The 16,089-nt window shown below is 31.8% G+C and overlaps 1 protein-coding gene across 3 annotated transcripts in view; it reads left to right on the top strand.

Moving 5' to 3' along the window:
* The window catches only part of LOC110096448 (snRNA-activating protein complex subunit), a 44,586-nt gene that overhangs the window by 9,651 nt on the left and 18,846 nt on the right, over positions 1–16,089 (top strand). For all 3 annotated transcript variants that reach the window (XM_020822416.2, XM_028696541.1, XM_020822419.2), the window contains 4 exons: positions 1,893–2,091; positions 6,934–7,022; positions 10,009–10,099; positions 14,877–14,969. In XM_020822416.2, coding sequence (XP_020678075.1) covers positions 1,893–2,091; positions 6,934–7,022; positions 10,009–10,099; positions 14,877–14,969 — 472 coding nt within the window. The remainder of the gene's footprint in view (positions 1–1,892; positions 2,092–6,933; positions 7,023–10,008; positions 10,100–14,876; positions 14,970–16,089) is intronic.

Below are 16,089 nucleotides of genomic sequence, written 5' to 3'. Positions count from 1 at the left end.
CAAAAGACTGTATGCTTCCTTGAATGATTGCCATAATAACCCTTGTGCTTTTCTAGCTGTTATGTGTTCATGTGAATGGGATTTCCTTTTCCAAATACAACCAAAATAACCCATTGTTGCGGTTATGGGGAATGAAATTTTTTCAAAAAGGCATGCAAGTTCTGTCAAATTATTGATGATAATTTTGTCCCAATGTACTTCAACAAACATTTTGAATGCGTAAACTTAAAAGTTTGAGAATGTTGCGTGAATTGAAAATAAATTGAATTTAAATTTATAATGCTCTATGAAGCATGTAACCACCCAAAAAATTGTTATGTAGTCATTTTAAAAATATTGCAAACTCTTTTTTAAAAGTCAATGTCATCAATATATGATGTTGTCAGATGTGCTGCCTTGCCTATAGGTAAGGTTGCAGTCCAATATTTCAAGTTTGATCCCCCTCCTTATGGGCTCTAGTCAACAAGACTTGAACCCCTCGATAGATGTTCAATCAATAAATTTCAAATAGATCATGATGAAAGAATTATTTCAAATCAGACTTTGATTGTAATTAAGTAAATTTAAGAATAAGCATAGGAATGATAAATATGCAAAGATATTTTATTTTACTTTCACATTTGGCCTTCAAATCCTACCACTAAGGAAATTTATTTCAAAATTCAAACTCTTGAATCCACCATGCTTATATTGTAGCTTATAAAGTTAATATGTGAACTCGATCCCTTGTAATTCCTTGTAAGTAAAAAGGCATAGTTGACATGGTTCAAGCAGATCAAGTGCAAACATCAAAATTTGATTGGTCTATTTTCACAATTTGTTTGCACAAATGTCCCAAACATCTCATTCTGATGATGGCTATATTAACAATTATCTCATTCGGAGGGGACTTTATTTTCAAAATGCCCCCAAACTTCATAATGAACTATTGTGGGTCCAACTCTCCACAATAATATGAAAATAAAAAAATTTAAATCATAAAAATGTTCAAGTAGAATTATGGCCTTAAAGCTTAAAGTAATCAACTAATCATCCATCAACCCTTCACAATTATTTAAAAAGGGTGATAAATTTAAGATTAACCGCTACTCACGAAGAGCAAATGTATTAATAGCATATCGCTCACTGTCAAAAGATTTCATGCTAGTAAGATGTGGTATGTGTCCTCTAGTCAAGTGATTCAACATGAAGTTATTATGTAAGAAAATAATAAAAAAAAAGAAACGAAAAATGCCAATGAATAGTAACATATATGATATTGTCCTTATGGGTATCTCCTAGTCTAGTTGATAAGGGTTTTGGGGTCTTGCTCTTTATTTTTTGAAAGAGAGCGTAGATTTGAATTCCCCCACAGAAGTTCCCAAAATGCTAAAAATTTGACTTTTTGACACTAGTACCATACCCCCCTCTATTTATTATTATTATTATTATTTTAACGATGATCTAAAATTCATACTTATGAGTGGCAGGGGCAAGGGATGATGTATTATACTTGTGGGAGTTCAGGGGATCAGGGTGTGTGGGCTGCTGTGGAGATGCGCTGTGCAACATGCATTATATTTGCAATGAGGGAAACTTTAATCAGAGAAGGCAGAAAGGAATTACTTGATGGAAGAGGTGGGCTGTTTCAGGGAGGGATCAGCTCTGTTGGTCCGGAGAATGGATGAGATGGGCATCTTGCATGTTAAAACTCCAGTCTTTCATATTTCGTATAATTGCTTCATGCAAGTTCATTTGCAAAATTTTTCTGAATTATTAACTCTTATTTTCTTTTAGCAATTTTCCTTATTAGTAAGCTCAAGGACTTGATTATGTTATCTTTCATGAAATAATTGTTTAAAGTTCATGCTTACGGTAAACTATATATCTGATATTTCTTGATGTTCTTGCAGAGTTATTAATTTTAACAAAGAAATTGTTATGTCAAGAGTCTCACTAAATGGGAGCAGCACTTTGGAATCATCTTCATCATTAAATGATTCGTCCATGTGGATGTGCAGTACTGATGTTTCTGAAAAGAAGGTTCAACAGAAGCGAAGTAAGAAGAGAGGGAGGCATTTTGATAGAAATACTCGAGCCACTGAACTTGAAGTATGCTGTTTAGTTCATACCTTAGATTTTGTTTTCTTAGTTTTCAATCATTTAATTTTTGACACTGTTTATGGCTTTGTTCAATTGCATTTCACTTTTGTGTCAATCTATGTTACTATTTGTACCACATGTTTTAAAAACCCATTTCTGAATTACAAATTAAAATCTGAATGTAAGTTTATGATATTTTTGCTAATAATGTTTCGGATTTCAAGTGTTATTAAATCTTTCATCACCATGAATTTCCCAAGGTTGTTTTACCTTGTCCTATGCAAAGTACTCTTCTTGGAGAAGTTCATCAATATGATCCAATTCTACAATATGATCTAATTCTACCAAAGAAATTTATGCGGTATTCATCCATTTCTACCCTTGGCAGTGAGGCTCCTGTGGAGCTTTGCGGTTTGTAAATGTGTTTGAGAGGAAATATTTTTCTTGAGACAAGCAATTGGAGTGATTGGAGGATATTGGGGGTCTCTTTTTTCAATAAAATATGCCTTGACCTGGTAAATCACTTGGTTCCTTGTAAGCAATAAATTGTTATGTGAATCAATCGTAGAAGAATTGTATTATGTAGAATTCATTAAATGCTAAGGAAACTAGTATCTTCATGCAACATATCTTCTGATATTTGTAATTCCTAAAATGGGCATCCTTGACTATTGTTTGAGTTCATATAGGATTAAAACCCATTTTTTATCTTTGGATTACTTCACTATAATTTAGTAGTTTTTTGAATTTTGATTTGAAAAATTAAGAAATGGTGCTTTTCTTTTGCAAATTAGATTGTCTCATATGTTGTGATAGTTGAAGGGTTTAGATTAAGTTTTTATTTGGTATACTATTCTCAGGTTCAACACATTGTTACTTGGCTATAATTTAGTAATTTTTTTAAATTTGATTTGGAAATTTGATAAGTGGGTGCTCTTCTTTTGCAAACAAGATTGTATCTTATGTTGTAATTGTTGAATGGTTCGGATTAAGTCTTCATTTGGTATGCCTTCTTCATGTTGTACTATACGAAATAAAATTATTCATATGGCCAAGAAGTTATAGACTGTATATATGTAGAATGGAGATTTTAGAAGTACATTTCCCTTATAAATCAAAACTACTTTGAAAAATTGAGGGGAAGTTGTACCATTTATCATAATTAGTCTATCTCAACTATTTGAGGTCGGCTAAACGAATTCTCGTTTCTTATTCATTGTTGTTTGGTGCTGCATGAGGTGTCAAGCATATTCTTTGTAAATCTTAAGTAAATTCTATCCATATTACGTTAGGTCCGCCGCTTTTCTTTCCTTATCCTTTGACATAAATTTTATTTGTCTAATTGGTGTTCTTTTGGCACTCTTTTTATATTTCTAAACTATCTAACTGCGTTCAAATATCTCATTGTCAATAGATGCTGCTCTAATAATCCTTTGATATTCATTCCTAAATTTTAATCCATTATAATCTTTCCACACATCCATTTTAATATTCACGTTTCCTTCTACGTATATATGCATCAATAATTTTTTTTTTGCTAACCACTGAAATTTATGCAATCATAACCAACTTAATTACAGTTTTATAAAATTTATCTTTACATCTCTGGATAACCTCCTATTTAATTACATTCTTGGGAAAGTATTCATTTTAACTACTTAATTTAAATTACAAAAATTATGTTTTCATTTTAAACTCTAGATCCAAGGTAAATACATCTATTAAACCTGAGTTTGACTTTATCTTTTAAAAAGATTGATATTTGTTGATATCACGCCAGCTAAAATTACATATCGTATAGCTAGTCTTCATTGTATTAATTCTAGCCTTTTAGGTTTTAGGGTTTAGAGAATTATTCCAAGCTAGGGATATTAATGCAGTGATATTTGAGATTTCGTATAATGCAGTGGAATTCAGAATTACTCAAAACTATTGGGTGGTTGAATGATGTGTGGGGCTTGTTGGTGGCTTCAGTTGTTGTGAGAATCAGGGCTACTATAGCTATGGTAGCTATAGTGGCACTGTAGTGGGATATTGTAGCCATGCTACTGGCGTTTGACTTTGTGCTTTTGAAAAAATTTTGGAGTTTAAATTGGCGTTTTATTGATTGAGTTTGGGTATTTTAAATTAAACTAGAATATTCTTTTTTTTTTGTAAAGTTAATTTAATTTTAAATTTATATTGACTATGTGCGAACCTTTTTTACTAGCTTAGGTTATGCTGAGCTTAGGCATGTGATTCATAGCTTTTGGTTTGATTATATTTCTCTATCTAGTTTCATCTAGTGAGTGTGAGTTGAATATATGATTCTTTCTAGTGTTTTACAAGTATGACTACCAAATTTAGTGGAAGTATCTTCTTGTACCGGTGTGAATCCTAGATTTTCTTTACTTGGTAATTTTATTCATCGTCAATTTTTCTACATAATTTATTATTGTTTGTTTGGCGCTTTTGATTTTGTTGTCAAAACTATATCTTATGATTTTTTTAATTAATCATTTTGCTTGCTAATTTATGTTTCTAAATTCTTATTAAAATTTTTAAATGTTTGTGATTAACATTATCAATATGACTTAAACTCTATCGTTGTTTGTTTTCATTGAAGTAAAGTATTTGACACAATTGATAACTTGCAATATATGAATCCTCTATGACTACACATCACATATATTGCATTAGGAAACTTAATTCCGTGCCATCTTGCCTTGTATGGGATTTGTAGTACGTTTTTCTTAAGTCGTTTGGAGTTAATATAAAAATGTAAATAGAGGTTTTGCTTACCAAGCCTCAACTTTTATTATCTGAAGTTCCATCTTATTATTATTTTTCTTTTTTTATGACGTTCTACAATATCCACTTACCATATTTTTCATTTCAGCTGTGCACTTATGGGGCACGTATTTCCTCAGATGAAATTCATTAAAATACTCCATATTTTATGTCAACCTACGGCCTTTTAAACTACAGAGTTTGGTGTACGGAAACGGAGGAGCACCTTACCATACTTGAATAAATAAAATTTACTCTCTTCTACAATAGGTTTGAGAGATTGAGAAGGATAGTTCTAGTGGAGGGTCTATTTCACGTAGTGGATAGGCTATCCAAAGTACGTAGGATTGCTATGCGTTGCAATGACTTGTAGACTAAATTTGTTTGAGGGTTATACTCAATATTATATGACCATTTTGTATGATCGTGATACTTGGCACTTATAGACCTTATAGCATTATCTTGTCTTTCTGCCTAATATTTTCCTTGGAATGATACCATTTCAAGATTTTTGCCTCAGCAAAGGAGCTTGGGCATTTTGTAGCTATTTTTTGGTTTCGGCAACTTCGAATAATGCTTGCAATGTTTTGATCCCAAACTATTCTTTAACAGGAGAACCAAGGTTCATAATTGAGACTTGAGAGGGAGGAGGATTACAAGAGTTTACGACTCTAGGGAGGTGCCTTCACTATGTTGAACTAAGAAGGCACCTTTAGGCATTATTTCATAGCTATAGATTACTTCTCCGAGCTGTTTTGCACCTCGTACTTAGTGGGACAACAAGTAGGTTTGCTGTCTTTATCTTGCCATGCGTTGGGAAGCAGCAAACTATTGTTTTCCTTGCATTAGTCTTGCTGGAGATGGCAAACTTGATGCCATTTTCCCTCTTTTGCTTTCGAGAGTTCTTGTTATAGGTCTTGCTGTTTTTCACATCATGCACAAGGCAGCCGAAGCAGGTCTCAACAACTTCAACAGTAGAAGGAACTGGATGGCCAATCCTCTGGACTGCTGTTGGAATAATGGAAACAAGCAAGATATCGGCAGTTAGAGGAGAGAAGGCCAGCGTTTTTGGCTTTTGGAGGAGCTGACGGTTGGAGGTGAGGAATGAAAGAGACGAAGGACAATTTTGAGAAAATTCTACATTGAGTTTTATTGTAGGGAACCAACTTATTTATAGGAAGTTATTGTATTAGGTTAGTTTTTATTCCATCTTAAATATACTCTGCAAAAGTGGATACAATATACACAATAAAAAAAATTAGATAACTTCAAATTAAAAGATAATTAGAACATAATTCACTCTAATTCATAATTTAAAATTCGATTACAAATTCATCTAAAACAAGTTTAAAATTCAAAACTCATCCTTATCTCTTCTTAATTTAGTTTTTGATCTAATAACCCAAACTACCTACCTTCTAATTTTGATCATCAAGCCTCTGTCAGGTTGATCCTTCTTCGTCAGTGGACTTCTGTTAATCTCCATCATCAATAGTATTGATCCCGATATTGAACGGCCAGAATAATCTATTAATTCAATCTCTTGATCTTCCTATAGCTTGATGTTCAAACTATGAGGTAAACTTCTGTTTATGCTCAACTTATGAGAAGAACTTGTCATAATTTTTTTAGTGGTTGGTGAGATTGAGTATTCCTTTCATGATCTGATCCCCTTGTTTAGAACATTCCTTTCATTATTGTAAAAGGGGATAGAAAACGAAAAACGTGTTTTCTTTTGCTGTAAAGAGAAAGCAAGAGAAAATACTGTCCATGCGTTTAATTGCTGTGCTGGTAGCTATCTAGCATGTCTTAATATGTGAAATGGCACCTATCCAATCACAGAAATGCAGTAAAAGTCAATAAAATGCCCCCAATTCTTAACATTTATGTTCCATATGAACATAAAATGCTTTTGAAAATAGCTCAGCTGATTTTGTCCTTCGCTGGTTAAATTTTCATTCAAATTTTATTATCTTAGAATGATGAAAATCGGTCTAGAAAGCTAATTTTTTCTCCTCCAAAAACTAAGCCCTAATTTTATTTTAATATTGATGACGGTTGTTTTACTTTTTCTAATCTCAGAGTTGCTATTTTGAGAAAGTGAAACAACTTGCAAAAATCAAACAGAGACAGGATGAAGACAAATTAGCTGCCAGACTACATTCATTCAGGTAAATTTGTTTATTAATTTCATGTAATTGTTCCCTTTCTGTATGCTTTTCACAATAGTCAAGCATTCGAGCCATTAAGCTATGCTATGCTCTTCTTAAAATAATTATTTTGACACTTTTCTATAATATTACCTTAAAAGATAATTCAGGAAGGTTAGCTTGCCATTAAAATTTTTTTTTTGCATGTATTATACTTCATAGGCCTCCTTATATTTATCCAACAATGAAAATCTAGTGCAGATCCTTTTGTTCGCTAACTATCATAGGATTTTTAGGTTTGCCACATTATCGGTGAGCTACTAGGTAGCGTTGTTTGGGGTATAATCTCTCCCTTAACTGCTTCAGTTTTTTATTGTTTATTGCATGGCCAAGAAAAACTTAAAACCGGTTAAAAAATTCACGCAAATAGTATGCAAGTACCTTGCGATGCTCCATTTAGAAAAATGTGGCAGATTGGTGTAGATTGGCATTGACGGTAACAAGGCTAGCCTGGACATCTGACTTTATTTATTTGATTTCCTTGTCCATGTGTTTAGACTTACTGGCTTTTGTAATGAAGAGGGGAGGGGATGTGGGGGCTGGGGGCTGAGGGGGGGGGGGGGAGTGAGGGAAGGCATCATCAGGGTCGTAGCATCAGAGGTGGTGGTTGAGAGGATTGAGAGGAGAATAACAGCCTCTTAAAGATGTTAAAGAGGTAGGAGGGAGTAAAAGGCTTGTGGGAATGCAGCAGGATGATATGTTGGCAACCAAGGTGGCACCATTTGTTGCTTGTGATAGTGAGGGAAGGAAGAAAAACCCTCAGGTTTTTTGTTTAAAAAATTCCATCGGAACAATCTTTTTTTTATTACATAACATCACATATATATAGGATAAAAGGGGCAGCCAAACAACCACCATAATCATTAATTATGCCCATAATGGCACCTGAAAAGGCAACACAGGAAACTAGAAAAAGTAGCCACGGAACAAGCAGCCAGAGAGTGAACTGAAGGGGCACAAGGGGAACCTGAACATGCACACAGGGAACCGGATAAAAGCAGCCCACGGGAAAGCAGCCAAGGGAGGAACTGAAGGGAGCAGCTGGGGAACCGGAACAACAGCTTAGGGGACCGGAACAGACATCACAAGGGGGCTGGAACCAGCCAGGGAAGAAGAACCAGGAGGGAAAACCGAAGAGGCCAAGGGAAGGAAACCAATGGGACATAGGGAAAGGAAACAATTACTCCAAATAATGAGCTGAAACATCAGCTCAAGTAATAATGAGATAGAATTAAGTAGTTCCATTGTTTCTTAGACTTGACAATCTTAGGGTGTGCTAGTAGCTTGGGTTCTTCACTTTGATTTAGTTTTTAGTGTTTCAAAGTGAACAAAAACCCGAACCTATATATATTTATATATATAAAATTCTTCATTGTCTCGATAGGCCATTTAGTTAAAGTATAAATAGCCAACCCAACCGAGTAGCTTCCAAATTGTTTTAAACGAAGGGGAGTTTAAATTTTTTATTTTGATTTTGGTTTCATTCTTATCAAAGAATTTTTAGTTTTGGTAATTTCGGTGCAAGGTTTGGTTTCAGTTTCACTTGTTTTTCATTATTAAATATCTCAAAAAAAGTTGAAATATTGTATTAAAAATAATTGAAAATATTTAAAATATATATAAATTTTAAGATATAAAATAAAAGTGACTATTTGTTTATGAAGTAAAGAACCTTCAAATATATGATTTTCAATTATTTTGAACTTTTTGATGTACAGTTTTACATCCAAATAATATATGGAATTGAATTATTACATATGCTTATGTACATTTATATAAAAAAGGCAAAAAGTTACTATTTTAAAATTTTCATATTTTTTCATAAAAATTTTTAAGATGAAAGAAACATATCTTGTTATTTGGAGTCCTGATTTATGAATGCATAGCATGTAGTTTTAACAATACTTATTTACACAAAAAAATCTTATTAATAAGCAATTTAATTTTTTTTCTATTTTATTGTTGAGATAAATTTAATTAAGTTATTATTATGTTATTTAGATATTTATGGAGGGTTTTATTAAAGACCATTAAGGCAAATCGAGTAATTGAAGAAATTAAAATGTTATGCTGCAATTTATATTGTTAAGTAATTTGCTTAACCTATATTGAGGTGTCTGACGTGGTCTAGTGATTATAGTGAGCAAACATCTTGTTATTGTTCTAATGAGTTTTAAATTACTATCATTTTGAATTGATTGATTTGCACTCTTTTGATCCAGGTCTTTTTTTAATACCTGCAATCCCTATGCATTAATTTACTCAGTTTAGCGTTTTCATTCTCTTAAAGATCAGCAAATGATATTTCAATTGCTTGTTCTGGCAATGCCTCCTTGTAATTGTCCAAACACGCTTATCCCGTTTATATTACTTTAGTGTTCCTTTTTTTTCCCCATTGAATGCAAATTCTGCTTCTCTTGACTACTTCGTTGAAAGATGCGGTATAGATGGACTTGCTTGTTCTTTTAGAAATTTGATTAAAACTCAGCTTTTTCATCATTAAGGTCTACTTGGTGATATTACTATTTTGAAGGGCATTTACTTGGTAATCATACAGCATTTTAGAGAGGAAATATATATTTCTTTTTAGTAGCATTCTAAGGAATGTCCATCTAATTATAGATGAGTTAATTTCATATTCTCATCAAACTAAAATTTCCTACACTACCTCAACATGAGTTTAATATGTAACTTTATCCAAGTGCTCCTTGTTATGTACAAATCTAAATGGAGCTCAAAATAACTCTATCTTACTTTGCAAATACTTCCTCCTTATAGAAGTACTGAATACTTATAGGCATATAAATATTTAAGTCGCAGACAAGTTCTTTGCTTGGTTGAATTTGTGGAAATGCAAATATCATGACATCCTGAAATCATGTGTATACCTTCCTTGTTTTTTCATCCTTGTACACCCATGTAAATTTGTTTCTATGTTTTGATGCAGTGGCAACTCCAAATCTATGGAAGGCGCAATTATAACCCTAGATAAAATCGAGAAGATGCAATCTCTTAGGTTAATGACTTCCTCAGTCAAGGTTAGCCTTTGAAGCATCTGCATTCTTTTTATTACCACCTTTTAATATATGACTTATGCTTCATTTGGGATGACTTTTTATTGCTTTTTAAAACTGATTTTTAGTACATAAATTTTAATTTTTTACTAAAACTCTAAAAAACAATAAAACAATTATCCCAAACGAAGCCTCAGACTCTCATAAAATGTGCTTGTGTATATTTGGTGTCAATATTTCATTGTAATTTGATATTATAAAGCTTGGAGCGTGTGCATTCATTTTAATTTTCTTAGAATTTTTTGTTGCATCTTTTAGTAGGCATTTTAACTATTATAATGTTAGTGTTGTTAGAGGGCAAGCCTTGAAGCATTGGTTAGCTGCCTTCATTGTATCAGAAGGTTCAAGTCAGAGAATTGGTCTGTTTGTTGTGTAGAGATAAAGCTGCATACATTACCCCTTCCTTAGATCATGCATTTGCGGGAGCCATGCATTAGAGACTTTTTATCATATAATTGTCATCCACTTCATAAGCCTTTCCAGCTATTTGAATTTTTGAAATATCTTTTATTTTGGTTATGAAGTTAATTTGAAAATATCCAGTTATGTACATTTGCTGATCCAGTTGGACAATTGGTAAAATGAGGGAAGCCATTGCAGCGGCAACAATGTGAATGCTGCTATTAACCATGCCAATTTCTAGGTTTCTGAGAAAAACAAGAATACATTCAACTCAGGTTTTTGGAGATGTTGTGGTTGGGTAGTCAGTGAAGTTAGATTGAAAGCAACAACGTCGAGTCTTTAGTCCTTCTCCTTGATGTGGGTTTATTGGATTGATGTGTGCAGACGTAAGAAGTTAAAGAATAGAGGAAGGGGAAGACTTTTGCTGTAATGTGGTGATTGACTTAGCAGGAAATGGAACATATCAACCGTAGAAACAATGGCTTGCTTTTTTCCTGTAAATGGCTCATGCACTTCAATGTTTTGGGGTTTGGAAGGTTTCAGACATGGAAGAAGAGGGGGCATCACATCTTAGAAGAAGAGAAAATATTGAGGAAGGAGGAAATCTAGTGTTATCGTTGTTGCCGTGAGGCATGCCCTCTTATATAAGCATTCAAAAATCTTCAAAAAACCAAGGGTCATATCTCTAAGGCACCTTATTTATAGAATAAAATTCATTAACAAAAAATTTAATAGATAAATAAAATGCTAATAATGTCCATACAATTATGTCATATATATTGTGACACAAATCAAATGGTATAGTGGCAAAACTATTGACATAAACTTGGCCGCAAAATTATAGATTCGATAAGGAAATTGAAATAAATGATTGAAAGAAATGAAAGAAAGGGGCCCAAATATCAAATTCCTAATTTATAGTTATTAAATCCTCAAGTCTAGATTCAAAGCTGTTTGTGCAGATTTCCTAAGCAAAAAAATATTAGTATAACAAATTTCCATTCACCTTAACCCGGTTTTTATGAAGCAAAGAGAATTTGTAGTGATAGCCTAACTAGAAGTCCAAACTGTTCCTAATGGCTTAATATATAATAACTTTTATGAAATCAGTAAATGTCAAAGAGAAAATAGTTAATTCCTAAATAATGCTAATCCATAAGGAAACTTTTATCTTAATTATCTTCAATCCGGCTACATATATTTCATGACTTCAATTCCCCCCGCTGGAAATAAGTCTCCTTTACAAAATAAGAATGATGTAATTTCTCTAGAATGTTGAATGATCAATAATGCATTCCATTGAAAGAATCCTATAATCTCTTAAAGGCTGACAATATATGCATCTTGCAAGAACAATTGTTGCATTCCGATATTCTATTAGTAGAATCTTCATCATTAGAATCTTCAAATGTAGACGCAACAAGTAGTAGAGGCTTAAATGTGCCTCAACTTGGTAACATAATTGCATCATTAAAATGTGCACAAAAACTAATGGCAAAAGATAAAGCATTTACATACACAATATGTGACGCCCCAGAATCAAATTTGAAAGAATTATATATTTTATCTTTTTAATTAATCATCCATAACTTGTAAACAATAAATTCGTATATCTAATGAAAATAACTAACAATTACGTACTTCAAAATATTGCACTATATTCATTCTCCCAAAATGAATATACAATAGCCTGGAGATTAGTACAATCATTAATCTATCACAAGCTCCTAACTACAATAGAAGAATGTAAATATAAACAAAATCAAATAAAAACCTAAGGATCTTTGTCAATCTCATTCTAATTGGTCATGATCCCATCCCTAACCTCAAATTATTTAAACTACATATAATGAGCTAAAAGTCCTGCAAGAAACCAAAATTCTAAAACTGCTTTCAATGCTTGGCAAAAGAATTAATATTTATGTTCAATTCTATTCAATATCAATCATCACTTAATATGGACAATAAAAATCTCAAAAATCAATATGATCAGTAAAATTAAAAGAGATCTATCAAATTATAAGACATACGGTAAAGAGTAGTATCACTCAATGAATCATGTTAGTATGTTATGCTATGTTGTATCAATATTAATGCAAGTATGAGCTATCAATCTGTTAATCAGTTTAATGTATTATCAAGTAAATATCATCATGAGTATGATTATGAAAAGAAAGGCCTGACATTCAATTTTAATGTGGTGTTTTTTTTTTTCTCTTTTTTTAACATCTGTTATCTGTCATTGCTCTTAATCTGTCAAATTTCACATGTGATTTTTAATAATCATTTAAGAGTCATCACTTTCTACCCGTCAGCGTAATTCAATCAATCAGTTACAAGCTACAACTAGGATTACACCACAAATCATTTATTTAACCGACCGACCTGCGCAGGGTATTATATATTAAGAGTCGTATTCATTATAGTGTTAACAGTCAGCCTTTGTTGCTTATATGCAAATTTTATCTTTTTTTAATGCAATGTAAAAGCCAATATTATGTGCAAAATGCAGAAATATATAAATACAAGGAAATCTAGTGCACTATGCATTTACTTCAAAAAATCATATCTTTCAATTTAACTGGTGAAAATTCAATATATTTGTGTCGAAATTCTCATATTGATGAGATTGATCACATGCCAAAATTTATGCAGTGAAAGTTTTATCAATATAAACTTATCCACCTTTTTTTGTAATAGAAATATAAATTTAATCAGAAAAATACTAAAAACATAAAATTATTGAAATAAGAGGTAGGATAATTATTCCTTACAGCGAGCGAGACAAACAAATTTTTTAACTAAACCGATTGAAGAAAATCATTCAACAACCTTCAAATCCTAGCTTTTTTTGTTCTCTCCTTTGTTTTCTCTCTTAAATTCCCTAAATCCTCTATGATATACGAATGAGAAGAAGAAAATGTCATATGAAAAGATCGGTAGACGGATTTAGATATTTAGGATTAAAATAATAATATTAAATATTATTTAATTATATAATTTAATCCATTGTCAATATAAAACTCATATAAATTCTTTTGGGACTTAAAAATTTTTAGAAAAATATTCATAAAATAACTTTTTTTATTTAGAAAATACTGATGAAATTAGTTTGTAAAACATACACCTGACGGTCTAAAAATCCCACTTGTACCTACATGTGTCAACTTTTTAAGGATTTGCACAAGCATCCAAAAATTACGAAAAATTTATTATAATTATAACACAATAATATCTATCTTCAAATTTGGCTTATAATGAATCTTAAACAAATTATTTGTTTGAGTCAAAATACAGGCTATCACACATTAGATCTTCCATATTGATAATTTTAATATGTATCTTTTTAACTTGTATAGGTAAAGCCAAATATGTTGAGTGAAGATCATGTCCAGAATGGTTGATAGATTAAATCATAGTTATTCATGAAGAGTCCCAAACACTATAATGAGTTTGCTTGAGAACCACATACCTTTCTTCATTTATGATAAAATTTATTTAAAAGTTAATATTTAATTCATGCAAATGTTCAACACAATGCAACAAATGAAAAAAAAAAAGAACACTCCTATTGTTGTGGACAAATCTTAGGAGCTAATGATAATGATGCCAATGCAAAAGAATTATAAAATGCATGCTTGTGGAGTGCAACCACTACAAACTATCTAATGGTTAAATCATAAAGAGGAGGTGAATAAATACATTATTTAGAGTCGAGTTCTTTGAGTTTTTACTTTTTAGATTTAGTTATAGTTTCATTTTCATATTTTATTCAATTTGTTTTAAAATTTAGATTCATCAATAACAATAAATGTTGCACCAAGTAATATATTATTTTCTTGGTCTATCCCAATATTCAACTCATCATCCCTTTTATCTTAAAGTTCTTCAATATTTTCATTGCCTGATTTGGAATATCATTGAGTCTTGCACGAGAGCATAATTCTTTGAGTGCATCAAAAGGAGAATACTTCGCTGTCCTTAACCACTTTTCAGTGTGCTTTTATGCTTCTTTCTTTTCTTCCAATTTTTCATTGCTCTATTTATGATTGTTATGCCTTCCTGTCTGTTTACTTTCCGGTCTTGTTATAGCTTTTCGTTTGTTAAAAATACTGTTCAGTTAGACTAACTGGTGCAACTTTTTGTAAAGTTCTTTAGGAACTGTTTGTGTCAGAAAAAACTTTTTAGGGACTGATCCATATTTTGGTTCAATATGGTATATTATCTAAGTATGGTTGTTTTATTTTTTGTAATTTGGCACATGACAGTGGGATCGATATGTTATTTTCTGTCAATGTTATCATGGTGAGGTAATTCATAATCATTTTTGCTTGAATAGGTGAAAGCTCTAACTTCAAATGTGCATGTACCTGTATACTATCCTGAAGTTATTCTTTGTGTTGAGATTTATCATCAAAGCACTTCGAAGAAGGTAACTTTATGTGGTTCAAATTAGAAGAAATAGTGTTTTAAGTTTTCACCAACAAATTGATTGAACTTGTTCTCTTTTGTTTTGTACGGATAACCTAAAGAAATCCTAATACTTTTTTCACTTTGATTTGGCAAAATGGCTCCATTGTCCATCTGCAACATTTTTGTCATGCGTCTCTCTGACAGCTCATTCCATAGAATGGTTAGATTCTTTCGGTAATTATGAATATTTAGTTGAGGCTGTTTTTTACCTACAATACTGAAGTTTTGTCATCTTCATGTTATTCAATTTTTTCAGCGTTATAAATCTTATGGATTTGGGACATGTTGCATCATTAAAAGATAGTTTTCTTCAATCGTTTCTTAGTGATCTTCAATCTTTCACCAATTGGCCGTGCTTCCTGTAGGTATTGAAGGACAAACATACTTTCATTTTGGCATTTCAGAGATGTTATTTGCCCAGACATAATCTCTTAATCTATGTTCCTACTCAGGTTCCACTTAAGACCTTTTGTCAGTGCCACCCATAGTAAAGAGTGAGTTGATTTTAGAATGTAGTTTATTATCTAACAGTTTCAACAGGAGTTCAATTTCAAAGAAAAACAGGAGCAACTTGCACTAGACCGAGCAAGTTGCTCCATTCTAGTTTTTTTCTTTTAAATGGGAAACTAGCCTTGTTTCTGGATGGTCGCCATTGTTTAATACATATCATATGGTCTTCAGGCAGCCAAATAGATTGCTACTTATGGATTTTTTTTATTTTTTTAAAAAATGGGCAACTAGCTTATAAGCCAGGTAAGTTATCTAATTCTTTTCTAAAGAAAAGCTTGGAATTGAGATGACCGTTGGGAGACTTTTTAACCGAGCCACCCCTCCATTTTATATATACCCATTCCTATTTTATTTTTTTCATTGCATCTTTCTCTTTTTCTTTTTCTTCTAATCTCTCTCTTTTGAACTGTTCAAATCTCTCTTCTTGAAGTTAGATTTTCTAGCTATTTGTTAACATTATCAAGAAATTTTAAGGTCACTTTATAATTATAATTTTGTCAAACTATTTTAATTTTAAGATTTTTTTTCGTATCAAAAAATATCATGGCATTATATATATATATATATAT

The sequence above is a fragment of the Dendrobium catenatum genome, unplaced genomic scaffold (assembly GCF_001605985.2).
Source record: "Dendrobium catenatum unplaced genomic scaffold, ASM160598v2 fragScaff_scaffold_761, whole genome shotgun sequence".
Classification (NCBI taxonomy): Eukaryota; Viridiplantae; Streptophyta; class Magnoliopsida; order Asparagales; family Orchidaceae; genus Dendrobium; species Dendrobium catenatum.
The sequence above is the reverse complement of the archived record's forward strand: the minus strand, read 5'-3'. Positions and strand labels throughout refer to the sequence as shown.